We start from the raw sequence: 17,529 nt of genomic DNA on the forward strand, positions 1-17,529 counted from the left end.
CTACAAAGAAAATGTGGTGGTAAAACCCGGCTGAACATTGGCAGAAAACAGAAAGCTATGCAGAATTACTGCTGACTTCAGGGAAATAGTATTGCTCATGATTTTGCCCATGGATAGTCAAAGCACCCCTCTTTATTTCTGCCACTCCCCCTCCCCAGACATACATATGTACCCTCTCACTCCTTCCCTCTTTCTCCACAGCCCCTGCCAGCAAACAGAAGTTTGTTTCTTTTTTCTCTTTCCTGTGGTAAACTATAATACAAGAAAACAACAGAAAGAAATTAATCCTGGTCCAAACCTTTCATTCCATTTCTGCCTATCGTCTTATTCCTTCCCTCCCTCCTCTCAACATGGATGTAAACAAGTTTTTCAGGAGCAGACTGAAGCACAGCAAAGTCCTGTGGTGGGAAGGCAGTGTGCTCAGCCCACATTAGAAGAGGCAGCCATCCTGTTTCCCAGCCCCTAGCATATAGAGACGGAGCCTCTGAGACAATGAGAACTCCCTTCCTGGGTGAGGTAAGAGGATCCCAGCTGGTTTAGTTCTAGTCTTACAAAGGAAAGCAGAATGGCTATGTACTTTACGAACTGTCTGTTATGACCTGATTATAAAAGATAATTTTAAATGAAACATTTAAAATAAAAAACAAAGTAAAATCTATTATTTATGGCAGCCAATCTTGGTCATAAGAGTTCATATTATTTATCGCTTTTGTGCATAAATGAAAAACAAATACTAAGGATAATGGAGCCTATAGTCAGCAGCAGCAAAGACTTAACACAAGAGGCTTCATTTTATCTCAGAGGGCACATTTCCATGACACTTGGGGAGTGAGAGAAACCTTTCTCTCCACAGCAACCATTTCACAGGAAAAAATTTAATCTTGGCAATAATTAATTTGTACTTTTAAATCCTTGGGGAATATACTGAGTTTTCTTTCTCCAATTTTCATTTATCACTTGTTACATCTATTCAAACTTCACATGGGACAGATCACTTCCATTCTCTAAGAGTAACTGATCACATACAAATATCTGCAATACTTTCTTTCTTTCTTTTTGGAGAGTACAGCAGGCAGGTGAAGAAATAAAGAGATTTTTGAAGCTAGAAGGGAGAAGGGAGTTAATTTCTTCGTCCGAACTGGGAGTCATTAATGAATAAGGAACCTAACGGTGTACCAATTAACGCCCGCAAGTGTGGACTTCTTCACACTGCTCTGGGTGTCCCACCTGCTAGAGTTGTGGGAAGACTTCAGGTACTTGGCAGAAATAATATTTAGGGAGAGGATGGCATCAACTGCAGCTTCATCCACCTCAGGCTTATTCCGAATACGACCTAAAAGAAAGGATAAAGAAAACAGAGCACGGACACATTTAAAAACAAAACATGAATTCATTAAGCCCAAAAGAGACTTTTAAATCTCTGTGTAAGTTCAGGAGCTGGAAGGGTCATTTGGTTACCTGTAGGGTCCTCCACGGTCTGACTCCATTACTTCCCACATTGAGTTAACTATGAAACCATATTGATTCTTTATTCAAAGAGTTTCTCACATTCATCCCAACTTTTATTCACAATATCATTGCCCTGATCACAAAAGGCCACCTCCTCTCTGATCTGGAACCTGCAACAGCCATTTAACTGGTCTCCCTGCTATTCACACCTCCCCTGTTCCAATCCATTCTACTCTCACCTAACATCAACTTCTTAAGCCACTGACTGTTTCTTGTTTTTTTGTTTTTTTTTGAAACAATGTCTTGGTCTGTTCTCCCAGGCTGGAGAGCAGTGGTTCAATCATAGCTCACTGCAGCCTTGAATTCCTGGGCTGAAGTGATCCTCCCACCTAAGCCACCTGAGTAACTGGGACTTTAGGCCTGCAGTACCACATCCAGCTATTTTATTTTATTTTATTTTTTTGTAGAGACGGGGCCCCACTATGTTGCTCAGGCTGGTCTCGAACTCCTGAGCTCAAACGATCCTCCTGCCTTGGCCTCCCAAAGTGCTGGGATTACAGGCATGAGCCACCACACCTGGCCATGCCGACTTTATTACACCCCTTTCTTGCTCAAAATCCTACACTCTGTTTTCAAGTTAACACTAGCGGATGCAGCATTGCATAGAGGTTAAGGACTTGGCCTCCAGTGCTGGACTGCCTGGGTTCCAACTCCTACCACCTGTGAGGCTTTGAGCCTAAGGCTCAACCTCTCTGAGCCTCAGTTCCCTCATATGTCAAGCGAGAATAACAATTCCTTCTATATATGGTTGCTATGAGGATTAAACAAACTAGTATTTTTGGAGCATTCAGAAAAGCACCTGGCATGTGGTAAATACTACATCAGAGTTTGTTAATAAAACAAACTAAAAATATATCATAGGATTCTTCAGAGAAGCCATAGTAACCGCTGCCTCTGCATCCTCCCTCTCCTTCTCTGGTCAGAAAGCATCTCTTCTGTTTCGGTATTAGGGTTCCATATAAACATTAATTTTGTCAAAGGACATTCAGTACTTTGTAAATAAAGTTAAATAAACTAAATTAAAAAAAGAAAAATTTATTATGAAAAATATTGAAAAGCTACTACCACTGCTGCCCCAGACAAGAGAGAACATAATCTCCCTTCCAACGATTCTTTTTTTTTTTTTTGACAGGGTCTCGCTCTGTCATGCAGTGGCATGATCATGGCTCACTGCAGCCTCGACTTCTCAGGTTCAAGCAAGCTTCCAGCCTCAGCCTCCTGAGTAGTTGAGACTATAGGCATGAGCCACCACACCCAGCTTATTTGTAGAGAGACAGGGTTTTGCCATGTTGTCTAGGATAGTCTCAAACTCCTGAACTTAAGTGATCCGCCTGCCTTGGCCTCCCAAAGTGCTGGGATTACAGGCGTGAGCCACTGTGCCTGGCCCCGAGGTTCTTAATCTGGTCCAGAGAGACACAAGCACTCTGTGGACAGAATTCAGAGGGTCCTTGAGCTTGGATGGGGAAAAAAATTACATCTTTATTTTCACAAACCTTTAACTAAAAATTGGCATCTCCTTCAATCACAAAGGAAGGCAATAAACCACAGAAGAATTGGCCAGTACCCATGACTCTGTCCCCGGTAGAAACCACAGATGTTTCCATGTGCAAAATATGTTATTTATTTATTTATTTATTTATTTATTTATTTTTTTGAGATGGAGTATCACTCTGTCGCCCAGGCTGGAGTGCAGTGGCGCGATTGTGGCTCACTGTAAGCTCCGCCTCCCAGGTTCATGCCATTCTCCTGCCTCAGCCTCCCGAGTAGTTGGGACTACAGGCGCCCACCACCACGCCTGGCTAATTTTTTTGTATTTTTAGTAGAGATGGGGTTTCACCGTGTTAGCCAGGATGGTCTTGATCTCCTGACCTCGTGATCCGCCCATCTTGGCCTCCCAAAGTGCTGGGATTACAGGCATGAGCCACCACGCCCGGCCTATTTATTTATTTTTAAACAGAGTCTCACTCTGCTGTCTTGGCTCGCTGCAACCTCTGTCTCCCAGGTTCAAATGATTCTCCTGTCTCAGCCTCCCGAGTACCTGGGACTACAGGCGCCCACCACCACAACCAGCTAATTTTTATATTTTTAGTAGAGACGGGGTTTCACCATGTTGGCCAGGATGGTCTCAATCTCTTGACCTTGTGATCCGCCCCTCTCAGCCTCCTAAAGTGCTGGGATTACAGGTGTGAGCCACCGTGCCTGGACACAAAATATCTTTTTCATTGATCACTACTTGGAAATTATGGTAATTAGAATAACTGCTAAATCTTGTTATTTCATGCATCAGTAAAGAAGAGCTCAATGTTTTAACAACTGTATTTCAATATTATCGGTTTCCTTTGTAATCCTAAATACTTTATTTCTCACATTTGAAAACATAATTCTAAGACTTCGTTACTGCCAAAGAGGTCCATGGCAACAAAAGTTCCAAACTCTTGCCTCAGACTGTCATTCTAAAGTTTACACTATCTAGCCAATACTCCTTAATTTACTTTCTCCACTCTGGCCATGGGGTTTCTTGTCATTTGCATGTTAGACATATTCCTGACTCTCTTACTCAAAATGCTTGTGTCAGGAAAAAAAAAAACCCTCTAATTTTTCTTCAATCTATTCAGTCCTCCTGGCTTGTTTTCACTGTTAACTCTCTCAGCACAGATTTTCCTTTGTCCTCATTTTGGTATTTATTCATCAAAGCATTCTGCACATATATATGCTGTCTCTCTAACTAAAATGCAAGCTCACAATTAGCAGAGATTTTTCTTTTCTTTTTTTTTTTTGAGACGGAGTCCCACTCTGTTGTCCAGGCTTGAATGCAGTGGTGCCATCTCAGCTCACTGCAACCTCCACCTCCCAAGTTCAAGCGATCCTTCCACCTCAGCCTCCTGAGTAGCCAAGACTACAGGTGCGTGCCACCATGCCCAGCTAATTTTCATATTTTTTTGTAGAGATGGGATTTTGCTACCTTGGCCAGGCTCAAACCCCTGGGCTCAAGTAATCCACCCATCTCAGCCTCCAAAAGTGCTGGGATTACAGGCATGAGCCACCACACCCAGCCAGCAGAGATTTCTTTTATGCCCTCTCACAGACTCTACCACAGAACCATTCCCTGGTAACTGAGTTAGTTAGTTGGATAACATATCACTAATGATAGAGCGAAGAAACAGGAATACAGAGTTTCAAACTCAAGGCCTCTGCATCTCCATAGTCTGTGTTTCCGAATATGGTCTTCCACACATTCCATGTACTGCAAACAGGGAAGAATAACATCTCTAACAGGGCACAGTGCCTCACACTTGTGGTCCCAGCTACTCAGGAACCTGAGGCAGGAGGATTGCTTGAGCCCAGGAGTTTGAGGCTACAGGGAGCTATGATCTCATCACTGTACTCCAGCCTGGGTGACAGAGCAAGACCCTATCTCAAAAAAAAAAAAAAAAAAAAAAAATCTCTGTAAGTCCTGGTTCTATCCTTGGCTGATGAAATGTACTCACCTACCACCAGTTCACGAACATCTTTCCAATGGAGCTCGCTCCCCTTCTCATGGATAATGGTCACTGTGATCCTTCGCTGGATGCCCTAGGTAATGAAGCAGGGTTGCAATTTAGCTGAAGCAATCTATTATCTCCTCTTGTCTATTGTTTTCTGGCCTGTATGGCATGGCATGGGGGATGAGCAGGAAGGAGAGGTGTGGAAAGACGGAAAAGGCTATCCACATTGTTATTCAAAACAAAGGGAGATGTGTCAGGGACTAAGGAACAGTCAGGTTCTGATATGGTTTTCTTTTCTTTTTTAAAAAATTCTTTTTCTCTATGGTTTTAAGAATAACCATAATCTGTCACAGGAGATTATGTGGCTGCATCCCAGCCCCTTGTATAATAAGTATTCAACCATGCCCTGATTGTATGTCCCAAGTGTATGGTATCCCTAGCCCCTATGCCCACTTGGGTCTTAAGTACTTTTGAACACTGACTGAACCTACTTTTGATTTACCAAAAGGGGACCTATGTTTCATAACCAGATTTTTAGTCCATTGAAATCTTCATCCTCTATCCCTATTAAGAACTTCTGGTGTGAAAGCACAGAGCTTCCAAACATCACGAAATGAAAAGTATTAAAAGTGACATAGGAGCTACACAAATTAGAGTAATTGAATGAAACAAAATATTTTTCAAAATAGCTATTCTAAATACATATAAAAGCAAGGATAAATATAAGCCAAGGTCTGAGGAAGAAGTATGTACAGACAGACACAGAAAAAAAAAAAAAAAAAAAGACAACAGGACAATGCCCCGCCCACCCTCTGAAATAGAGATGAAAACAGAGAAAAAGAAAGAGTTCCGTCTCTTATTCTAAATTCTTTTCAGTGTTCCCTCCGATGCCTGTTTTGGTCCCTCATTAGTACCTGATGAAGCAAAAATGTCCCCTGGCAAGGCAAGCCTGCTGTATGGTCAACCACAGCTGGGATATACCTAAAAAATAGAAACGCAAAAGAAAAAACTAAGTGCTACTTCATCTGCAAGGCTTAGGCCCTGGTGGTCTTTGTTTTGATAAATTCTGATCCCATGTCTTTCTCACCCATGCTGGCATTTAATCATAGAGTCATTTGCATTTACTCATCCTTTCCACACATCTGTGTCTCAATCCTCTCCAGACTTCAGTAGTCAAAGGACAGTAACATCTTTTGGTTGCATCCAGCCCCTTGATATTAAGTATTCAATAAATAATGTAGAAGTGCAATGGCAATTGACAGGAGATAAGAAACACAGATAATTTCAGACTATAGTTTTTTTTAAGATTCAGAAAGCAATTAATTCAGTAGAAGCAATTACTGTAACTACCTCTCCCTCATAATGCAACTTGTAATCACATCATAGGTCTGTCTATGAAAAGTCAAATTCCTCAAAGCACTGTCACTACTGACAACTACATACAAGATTGACAGAACCACACTTAACACAGTATCTTACACATAGTAGGAACTTAATAAGTGTTTCCCAATGATGACCATGATGGTGGTTCTCAGAATTACATATAGGAGAACATTAGGATAACATTTACTCCTACCCTTTACATTAACTGATACAGCCCTTTGCCTCTGTCCTAAGAGTAAGATCTCTTTCATTTGTGTTTTTCCAAAAGCATTTTAGAGATGATTATACACAACAATTACATTAATCACTTACTCTAACTCAGCTCATCGAGACAGAGTAAGCTGATGGTATCACTTTGATCTAGGACAGTGGTTCTCAACTGAGGATGCCTTACCTGGGGGATATTTGGCAATGTCTGAAGACATTTTTGGTTGTCACAAATAGAGTGGAGCTGCTACTGGCATCTTGTGGGTAGGGGCCAAGGATGCTGCAAAATATTCTAAATGCACAGGACAGCCCCTTACAACAGAGAATTATCCAGCCCCAAATAGTGCTGAGGTTGAGAAACCCTGGTCTAGGAAAATATTCTGCCCTTCTATGTCCTCCTTGACATTAGTAATGTAAGTCTTTACCATATTCTATGCAATATGCTCCTTTTGCTTTACTACTAATAAAACCCATTATGATAAAACCCTTACAACAAGGTGCTGCCGGGCACAGTGGCTCACGCCTATAATCCCAGCACTTTGGGAGGCTGAGGCGGGTGGATCACCTGAGGTCGGGAGTTCGAGACCAGCCTGGCCAACATGGTGAAACCCTGCCTCTACTAAAAATACAAAAATTAGCCTGGCGTGGTGGCACGCACCTGTAATCCCAGATACACAGGAGGCTGAGGCAGGAGAATCGCTTGAACCTGGGAGGCAGAGGTTGCAGTGAGCTGAGATTGCGCCATTGCACTCCAGCCTGGGCAACAGAGCAAGCCTCCATCTCAAAAAAAAAAAAAAAAAAACAAAAAACAAAAAACAAAAACCCCAAAAAACAACAAGATGCCTGTCTCCATGATTTTGCTGTTGCTAACGAGAAGGCAAATTATTATGCTCAACAGTCAGTTCTCTGATAAACATCTGATTCAAATACCAAGACCACCAAAAATCAATTCAAAATTGGAATTCGGCCAGGTGTGGTGGCTCATGCCTGTAATCTCAGCACTTTGGGAGGTCGAAGCAGGAGGACTGCTTGAGGCCAGGAGTGGTCAAGACCAACCTGGTCAACATAACAAGACTGCATCTCTATTAAAACAAAAACAAAAACAAAACCATCCCTGGAATTTGACAGTGACAATGATTCATGAACCCAAATACAAGAAGATTCAAAATTCCATTTCCTAATTTGAAACATTTTGCCTTATTTAAAAATTTATTAAGTTGGACTTACTCTCCTGTAGGCTCCAGTTCACTGATCTCAAACCAAACCAGGAGGTCATACTTGCTCATGCTCTGGCCAAGGCTGGTTTTGCTCATCGTGTTTAACTTGGTGGCTGGAACTTTTAAAAGTTTTTAGAGTATGTCAAAATCTGGTCCAAGACTACTCAGCAAAAATACAAGCTTCTCTAATGTCAGTCTTTAAAGACATACTTGGGAAAGGCAACAAGAGTCAGAGGAAAGATTTCAATGCAAAAGACCCAGAGAAACACCAATATAAACTTTGTAAGTTATTAGTTATCTCTACATTCAGAGAACAAGGAAAATAAAGAAATCAGTATCTTTTTTCTCAACAAACTGTCTCTAATGATGAGAAAACAGCTTTTGTGTAGAATAAATGTGCTCATGAAACCTTCCAATTCCAGAATCTCAGATTGTGTGACATGTAAAGCATGGGACTAACGTGGGAGAGACAATGCTTGGAAAACCTCACACGTCACAGGGGCTCAATCAAAGCTGATGTCCTGAAGAAAAGACCCATCCTCCACCCCAGTGGTTCCCAAACCTCCCTGCACATAGGAGCACCTGGGGACCTTAAAGTCCAGGACACATCCCAGATCAATTAAATCACAATCTCTAAGGGAAAGACAAAGTTCTTCCTCCATGAGGGGTAAAGTTTCCCAGGTGATATCAATGTGAGGACAAAGTTAGAAACCACCTACTGGTATCATTTATAAATACAGGATTCTGTAAATGATCTTATGTCACACATTTTCTTCAGATTTAAATTCCATGTGCTTTTTTTTCTTTTTTATGGCGTGATCTCGGCTCACTGCAACCTCTGCCCTCTGGGCTCAAACCATCCTCCCACCTCAGCTTCCTGAGTAGCTGAGACCAAAGGCGTGCACCACCGCGCCCGGCTAATTTTTGCATTTTTTTGTAGAGACAGGGTTTCGCCATGTTGCCCAGGCTGGTCTCTAACTCCTGAGCTCAAGCAATCTGCCCGACTCAGCCTCCCAAATGCTGGGATTGCAGGTGCGAGCCACCATACCCGGCCAGATTTAAACTCCATATTCTTAACTGTACTGATGCTATGTGACTTTAGTTAAGCTGCTTAACCTCTGGGAGTCTGTCTCCTCATTTATAAACTGTAGACCCTAATATTTAGCCTACTATCTTGAAAAGCGATCATGAAGATCCACTAACATAATGTACATAAAGGAGCTTTATGAATCATTTAGCACTATTCACATGTGTACCCTATCAGCAGTATTCAGCCCAGCTGAGTTTCACATGAGTTGGTGATGCTAGTCAGAAAGAAAATAGGGTAAGTGATCCTGGCAGTCATCTAAGGGTCAGAAAGCAAAACCAGAAGTATTCTAACAAACCAACTACTAGTAAAATCTTCAAAATTAAAAATACTATTGCAAAGAATCCATAAAAACAAACGCAAAGGCCTCCCCCACTGCGATGGTGATGTGAAAGAGGCACATGTAGAGAAGCTGCTTCCCAAATCTCTAGGAAGAAAATGTGACACAACCTTGAAAATGTGCTGAGCTCTACATTCAGCTCAAGTTGCAAAGGGAAATGTCAGTGTTTCACATGCAGAGAGCCAGGCTTCAGGACAAGCACCTGAGGTTGGTTCTACATCTAAGGTGGAGCTAATTCAGCTACTAACCATCTTGTTTGGGTACCCTCTCGCTCTGGCAGCTGGGAACTGGCAGAAAGAGAAAAGGCAGCAATGGGTCAGCCTCATCCTGGAAGGTGGCAATAGCGGAGGATGCAAGCACACTGGCGTGCTCAGAAAATGTGTCCAACATATGCACATTCACATAGCCAGACACGAGAAACCGAATCAGCTCAATCTTTCTCTCATGGTCTGAAGGCAGATGAAGATGGGGAATACAGAGGGTGGAGAGTGAGCACAGGGTGGGGTGGGAATTTGGCGAATAGGCAATGAGGAAAAAGGACAGAAATAAAGAAAAATCAAAACAAGATCACTGAACATGCAGAATAAATTTACTATGCAAAGAAATGCCTAGTCCCCTGACAGTTATGGCAAGTTACATGCAAAGCAGAAAGATTTAGGAACAGAGTGATTATCAAAATCTGCAAATAGAAGACCAGAGAGTTTGTAGATAAGGCCCCCTATTGTTTCTTACTTCTTGTCTTATTTTATTATTTTATTTTATTTTATATTGTTTTGAGACAGAGTTTCGCTCTTGTTGCCCAGGCTGGAGTGCAAAGGTGCAATCTCAGCTCATTGCAACCTCCACCTCCCCGGTTCAAGCGATTCTCCTACCTCAGCCTCCCAAGTAGCTGGGATTACAGGCGTGTGCCACCATGCCCGGCTAATTTTCTATTTTTAGTAGAGACGAGGGTTTCACCATGTTGGTCAGGCTGTTTTCGAACTCCTGACCTCAGGTGATCCACCTGCCTCGGCCTCCCAAAGTGCTGGGATTACAGGCATGAGCCACCACGCCCAGCCTTTACTTCTTATTTTAAATCAGGAACTAGGAATTCTAGTTCCTACTAGATATATACAAGAGGAGCAGGAATACATGTGGATATATAGAAGAACAGGAATTCAAAGATGACTTCTATTTGAAAAGTCATTCAGAATAAGACATGTATTCACAAAGAGATCATCATGCAAAAAGCGGAGCGAGTGCTCACCTGGCTTGGACAGTGGCATGGGTGGAGGGAAGAATCGGCGGCACGGCTGAGGCGGACTGCAAAGAAAGGAAGACAAAGATCAAGACTATAAAGAGTTATTTATTTTAGAAATTCTCCCCTTTGTGCTGGACTGCAAATTGAATTTCCTTCTCTTTAGGCGTTTCACAACTAGGAGTGAGAATGTACGTAAAAGTTCTGTGACAGTACAGAAGGCAACAACATTTTATGTATAGCTTCTGAAAGCAGGGAAAAAGACAGAAACTGTTTGACTTCCACATGCCTATCTCAAGACATTCTATTTGCAGATTTGAAGTTCTGGATTCCAAGTTGGAGTTTTCCAACATTAACGTAAACAGAACTGGCACACAGACATTAAGATGAATGTAATTATTATTCCTCTTGCTGGTCATTACCATCACTTTCTAATTCTCTTTGTGTGAATTTATTTAAAAGAAAAAAAACTTTTGTAATGACTATTTGCAGTGTAGAAATCAATAAACCCCGTTTTTTCAAGAGAAAGAAAAAGACTACAAAGAGTTGGATGTTGGTATCAATAGCACGTTTTAATTCCCTTTAAGGAAGCAGATTTTTCCATTTTCAACTCTGGCATAATACCAGATAATAAAGATAATCCTAGATAGTGAAACAGGCTAAATCTCATTTAAAAAATGTCTCCCTCTAAGTCTTAGCTAGTAAATAAGAAAATTCTTCTGCCAACACCAACACTCTGCCATCATCAGAAAGGCCCACTGTTGCTTTCCTCAGCAGTTGTGATGACTGTACTTAGAGCTTCTGTTTCATAAAGCTGTGGGCATTAGGAACAATTTTTAACAATTTTCATGTTATATTCCTATTACCTCAAATTTCTACCATATTCAAAGTCTCTTCCTACAAAAAGATGGTATTTGAGGTCACCTGCTCAAAATTTAATTTGCTCTATCTAAAATCAGCGATTAGGTGGCTATAAGATGACAGTGAAGTTTCTAAAGAGGAAACAGGGTAATATAGAATACTTATTTAGTTATCTTAATCCCTCAAAAGATTTCTTCCTTTCCAGCAATTGAGAAACTAAAAATCAAAACAATACCATCAAAAATGTTTGCTTATCTGGTCCAAACCTGTTAAGTTCCTGTCCTTGCAGATGAAGTGGGTGCTGCTGATAATGCCCAAAGACTTCAAATACAATAGGCTTGGTTTTGATGTAATCCACAAATGATTCAGTGATCTCCACTGCAATCTAAAGCCAAGCAAGATTAGGAAAAGATTACAAGAAAATACACATTTTTGCTTCAATCAGAACTTTAGTACTGTATTTTGGGGTTTTTTTTTTTGAGGCAAGGTCTTGCTCTGTAGCGCGCAAACAAGGCTCATGCGGCCTCACCCTCCCAGGCTCAAGCAATCCTCCTGCCTCAGCCTCCGGAGTAGCTAGGACTACAGACATGCACCACCATGCCTGGCTAATTTAAAACAATTTTTTGTAGAGACAGTATCTCACTATGTTTCCCAGACTGGTCTTGAACTCATGTGCTGAACTGATCCTTCTGCCTCAGCTCCCAAGGTGCTGGATTACAGGCATGAGCCACTATGCCTGGCCCAATTTTACTGCTGCTGAGTGTCCAGTATCTGCTGGGTATTTTACTATGCAGGCCTCTTGCAACAAAAAACAGGGGATCCCCTATGTTGTTTTTAATTCTAAAGTAACTTTTCCCAGCTTCAGGTATTCAAGATCTTCCATACTTTGCCTCAACTGATCTTGGCCCCTGTTGTCCTTCCCACACTTACTATTCTGGCTCACTCACTCACCTGCTGCTCCTTTCACCTGCTCTCTCCTCAGCTGTGCCAAGGACTGGCCCAGGCTGCAACCCTGCCTGGAAGGCCCTTCCAGCACATCCATGCATGTACTGACTATGGCCTATGTGCCAGGCACAATGCCAAGTTTGACACACCTTTTCTTGCTTATACTACATCCTTCAGGGAGCTTCCTATCCCCTTTCTCCACCCAACTATCCTCCCCAACAAAAAGTAACTTAAAATAGCTTTCCATTAATAGAAATAACTTTCCCTTTCTCCACTCCCACTGCATTTAGTGAATATTTTCTCATGTTCATCTTTGCATGACTGGTGTTTACGTATGCATTTTATTTCCCCTATCGTAATTCGAAGCTCACTGGGAGCATCTGAGATTCATCTGCATTCCCCAGTTGTCAGGCACAATCCTTGTGCACAGCAGCTGATCAAAGTTTATCAGATACATGCTTGCTTATATTTATACCAACATGAAAAAGAAGATGGCATATTTTGTGTTTGTTTGTTCCATCTCTGAAGTTCTCCTTTCCTCTCTTACTTTAGATAGCAGACATGGTTAGCAAGAGAATGAGAGACAGTTTCATGTAGTAGTGAATACCTGAATACCTGAATATCCTGAATACCAGAGCTACATTTCTCTGAGCTTAAGTCCTATCTCTGCCTCTTGTAACACTGATGAGTAACTTTATTTTTATTATTACTTTTTTATTTTTTTTGAGATGGGAGTCTCGCTTTCTTGCCCAGGCTGGAGTGCAGTGGCACAATCTCAACTCACTGCAACCTCCCCCTCCTGGGTTCAAGCAATTCTCGTGTCTCAGATGGGATTTCACCATGTTGGCCAGGCTGGTCACAAACTCCTGACCTCAAGTGATCCACCTGCCTCGGCCTCCCAGAGTGCCGGGACAGGTGTCAGCCACTGCGCCTAGCCTGATGAGTGACTTTAATTGCTCTATGCTTCAGTCATCTCAGCGAACACAGGGATTATCTTAATCTATGGTATAAAGGTAAAGATTAAATTACACAAAAACTCTCAGAACAGTGACTAACACAAAATAAACTCTCAGTGAATGTTAGCTATTGTGATGAGGATAATGACTTTGGAATAGAGTTTGAATGAAATTTCACGTAAGAGAGGGAAGGGTCTGTTTTCTTACTCCATGTAGGAATACAGTTGTAAAGGGCATTAATGTGTTAATTATACTATCAGTTGCAAGGAAAACAGATCTAAATCTTAATTTAGCTACAGAAGGTATTTGATATTTTTTATGTTATTTGCAATCGAGCAACATAAGTATCTTAGGGTTTGAAGGACAATGCATTCACTTTAATAAAACTCTTATTAAGCATGCTTATTTTTCTAGGACAGAAACACTAAAACAACTCATTGCATTCAAACTGATGGAAGATTTTATTGGCAGACGAACCCACATTCCACTCACTAGGCCCATTGTAACACAGACAAGAAGGCTTGCTGCTCAGGCCACTGTGGATGACCTCACCACTCTAGCCACGCCCTCTATTGTCTACTCTCCCCCTGCACAGCCAGTGACTTGTACCTCTTCTTATCACCCTTCCTGGGCTGAGAAAGCCAAGGTACCAGAAAAACATATGTTTGGCAAAAAGGTCCGTGTCACTTACATTCTGCACATGATAAAAGGCCAGGGGACTTCCTCTGCCATTGTTTTTGAGGGGCTCCGTGGAGAATGCTTCATCATGGCGATGCAAAAAGCTTCATAAAAAAAATAAAAAGACTCGTGAACAATGCATTAAACGGTTTTATCAGAATCTGTTTCAAGAGCCCAATGTGGATCCTATAGAAAGAAGCATTCCACTTAAGCAGATTCTTTAAGTTATTTACATTCCTTGTCAAGAACCTTTTCCATATTGCACAGAGGGCATTTTAGATTTTATTTCAAAAATGACTGAAAAATTAACTGACCCTGATCACTTAGCTATATGGAGGTATATGCAAGAATGCTTTAGAGAGAGTGAAGAAGTAAATTCAATGAACTCCTCTTCCTTTGTAAAAGCTTTTTACTAAAAATAAAAACAATGTCATTTTGTACAGACAAAATTTAGCAGACTCAAGCTTCCACAGTTAGTGCGAGAGCCTGTGGATGGCATAGTTACCTAAGAGTCTGTTGTGGATTCAAATGTCACCTCTTCCAGGCAGTCTTTCCTGACTTACCCTGACAGTTTTGTGTTCCCACATTACTAGTAACGTTTTTTTCCTTAATAGCAATGATTTCACTGTAATAATGTATGTATATGCCTCTCTCCCCCAGACAGCAAGCATTTTCCCACAGGTCTCGACACATAGAAGATACTCTGGAAAGATTTGTTAAAACAATGGGCTATATTTAGTTATTTTCACAGATAGTGAGATGTTATCGTTCTCTCTCTCTCTCTCCCTATTATTAGTCTGAAATAAAAAGAACTGCACAGTTAAAGAGGACCCAACACAAAGATTTACTGCCAGATAGAAAAATCCATCAGAAGGACACCCCTTCCATCAAGAAAAAATGGAGAAAAAGAAAATATTTTCAATTGGGGGGACAGACAGACTTGTAGTATGAACTTGCTGTCTTCCAAATTAGTTCACCCGTCTGAGAACACTAGCATGCTTTTGCCAAGTGCTCCAAATCCCTGATTCCTGTATTGCTGGCACTGCAGCATTCTTGGGGTTCCCTGACGACAGGTGAACTCATTCACAGTGCTCTGCAGCCATACCTTCCCGGCACAGGCCAGAGGAGTGACTATAAAAACACAGGACGCCTTTGAGGCTGCTTTCAACAGAAGCAACATGCCCTTTTCCCCAGAGCTAACACCAGGTAGAGATGCTGCTCTTTTCAGGAGATTGTAGGACAAAGGTCAACTCACTATTATTGTCACTTCAGACATCAGTTAACCAAATAGATGTTTTCCATAAAACGTATCAGTTGCCTGATTAGAATAATAGCAACAGTTCCAAAAAACAGATTCATCTGGTCAACACTATCCTGCCCTAAGTTTGAGGGTATGAGTGAAAACACATTAAATAGGTGAAATCAATGCTCAATGGGTAATATTCCAACAACTATGACTTGTAGCAAATGATATTAGTGGCTTACTATATAGTGATCACATTTAATTTAAATCACATTTGACTCAAATTTCTGTGATAAAACCTATACAAAAGCTTTATAAACTGAGCTAGGACCCATGGGACGGCCAAGGCACATTCTGAGGGGAGAGGGATGGCAGAACCCAAAGCAGCCTCTTGGTGGCACCAGTGGCAAACTGAGGGCAGTAGGTATGGAGGGGTCAGACTTCAGTCTCTTGTACTGTGGCCCTTTCCAAGTACTGAAAAGACAAATTGAAGTTTGGAGGTATTAAAACTGAAGATTCACAAAAAAATGTTTTCCTGGGGCAGTCTTGAGAAGAAAGCATCCAGAGCACAGGGTTTGAGAGGGCCGCGGGAAAGAGCAAGTCCTATGTAGATGAGAAATGAGAAGTATCACATCTTCCCTACATACTAGCTTTTTTCAGTTGATGTAGAATTTATCCTTCTTTACATTGTTTAAATTTTCCTTTTCCCAAGTATTAAATAGGCGTAATTGCTAGCTAGATAAGTCATTGCTTTCAGGCTTACTAATAAGACATTTCAACATGAAGAGGACTACAAAGACTCATCAACAGGCTTATGTGATCAGACCCTACATTCCTGGTAAAGGTGGACCGCTCACAGCAGAGCCCTGCAGCAGGATGCGCAGCATGCTCCTCCTGCCAGGGAACCCTGTTGCATTCCAGGACAGGTTTCTGGTTCTCACTCCCATAGGAGTGATGAAAGTATTTTCCTTCAGAGACTGGTCAGTCTTTGTCTCAAGAGTGTTAATCCCTCACGCATGTAAAGCACTCTACAGTGCACAAGAGATGTCACCTCGGTTAGCAGCTAGCTGGGAGGCAGAGCAAAGGGGCAGCTTACTTGAACTGACAGAAGATATCTGCATACTCTGGGAGGATTCCACTGGCCTGCAACACTGTTACTCGGAAAGTGAAGGCACTGCCCAGTTTCAGGTGGTTGCCAATCTCTTCAGAAAACCCTTCCATTACCATCTTACCATCCAGCAAAGTGCTTGACTTCAAATCTAAAGAGGGTCAAATGAAGACACAGATGGTTCAAATAATGCAAAGAGGAGGGAGTTGGGCATGCTTTCCATTCCTAGTTGATGAAGGCCACTATGTCCCTTGATAATGGTCAATATTTTCCCTTTGTCAAAAATGTCCCCAAGCACAGTAAACTATGTCTACATACCCAAGTCATTAATTCGACTGATTTCTTCTGGAGGAGTGATGACCTCAGAACTCTGACCCTGTCCTTCCACAATCCTCAACTCCTCCAAGGACAGACCAGAACGAGTCATTGCAACAGACGAAAAGTCACTCTGAAAAAAAGGCAGGGGCAGATACATGGTAAAGTAGTATAAAAACGTATTTTTCCCCAGTTGCCTTACTTCTGTTTATCTGCCCAACAAATAATAGTGACTGGAAAATTATATGGACTGAGGGCTGTCTGAGGAAAGGCAATGAATAAAATATGAATATTGAGTCTATACACCTTTACCTTCATAATTGTTAGACACGTCCCATATTCTATTGAACTACTCTGTGGCAACCAGCACCCTGTATTTTTCAGTTTTACAGGAGAACTGATCTCCAATGCTGAACATTCTTTCTCTTTGCACAGGGGGTTTTCCTTCTTCCCGACGGTTTCTCACCTGATTAAAGTATTCATTATCAAAAGATATTTTAGCTGTTCCTGACTGTCGAATTCCAGAGCCATAATCAGGAGCTTCTTCATCCGCTAAAGCAGAAAAAAAAATTAGCAAGAATTGAGTGAGACTACACAGGGGGAGGGAGGGAAAAGGCTCTTGCTGGATTATAAACTCAAGTCTTTGGCATGAGAGAATGATACCAAAGTAGTAACACGGGATGGGCTGCTTCGCACTCTATTCATGTAGATTTATCAACTTCCTCAGCTCAAATGAGACTAGTCAATAAAGAATCGGTTTCAGGCCGGGTGCGGTGGCTCACGCCTGTCATCCCAGCACTTTGAGGGGCTGAGGTGGGCAGATCACGAGGTCAGGAGTTCGAGACCAGCCTGACCAACATGGTGAAACCCCGTCTCTACTAAAAATACAAAAATTAGCCGGGCGTGGTGGCGGGCACCTGTAATCCCAGCCACTCAGGAGGCTGAGGCAGGAGAATTG

The 17,529-nt window shown here is 41.8% G+C and overlaps 1 protein-coding gene across 12 annotated transcripts in view; it reads right to left on the reverse strand.

Moving 5' to 3' along the window:
* The window catches only part of KIF1B (kinesin family member 1B), a 173,699-nt gene that overhangs the window by 30,131 nt on the left and 126,039 nt on the right, over positions 1 to 17,529 (reverse strand). For all 12 annotated transcript variants that reach the window (XM_031010268.3, XM_031010295.3, XM_031010276.3 and 9 more), the window contains 10 exons: positions 17,038 to 17,123; positions 16,575 to 16,704; positions 16,245 to 16,407; positions 13,919 to 14,009; positions 11,593 to 11,711; positions 10,475 to 10,530; positions 7,812 to 7,920; positions 5,909 to 5,975; positions 4,998 to 5,082; positions 1,228 to 1,333 (listed from right to left, as the gene is read on the reverse strand). In XM_031010268.3, coding sequence (XP_030866128.2) covers positions 1,228 to 1,333; positions 4,998 to 5,082; positions 5,909 to 5,975; positions 7,812 to 7,920; positions 10,475 to 10,530; positions 11,593 to 11,711; positions 13,919 to 14,009; positions 16,245 to 16,407; positions 16,575 to 16,704; positions 17,038 to 17,123 — 1,012 coding nt within the window. The remainder of the gene's footprint in view (positions 1 to 1,227; positions 1,334 to 4,997; positions 5,083 to 5,908; positions 5,976 to 7,811; positions 7,921 to 10,474; positions 10,531 to 11,592; positions 11,712 to 13,918; positions 14,010 to 16,244; positions 16,408 to 16,574; positions 16,705 to 17,037; positions 17,124 to 17,529) is intronic.

Source organism: Gorilla gorilla, chromosome 1 (genome assembly GCF_029281585.2).
Source record: "Gorilla gorilla gorilla isolate KB3781 chromosome 1, NHGRI_mGorGor1-v2.1_pri, whole genome shotgun sequence".
NCBI classification, from domain to species: domain Eukaryota; kingdom Metazoa; phylum Chordata; class Mammalia; order Primates; family Hominidae; genus Gorilla; species Gorilla gorilla.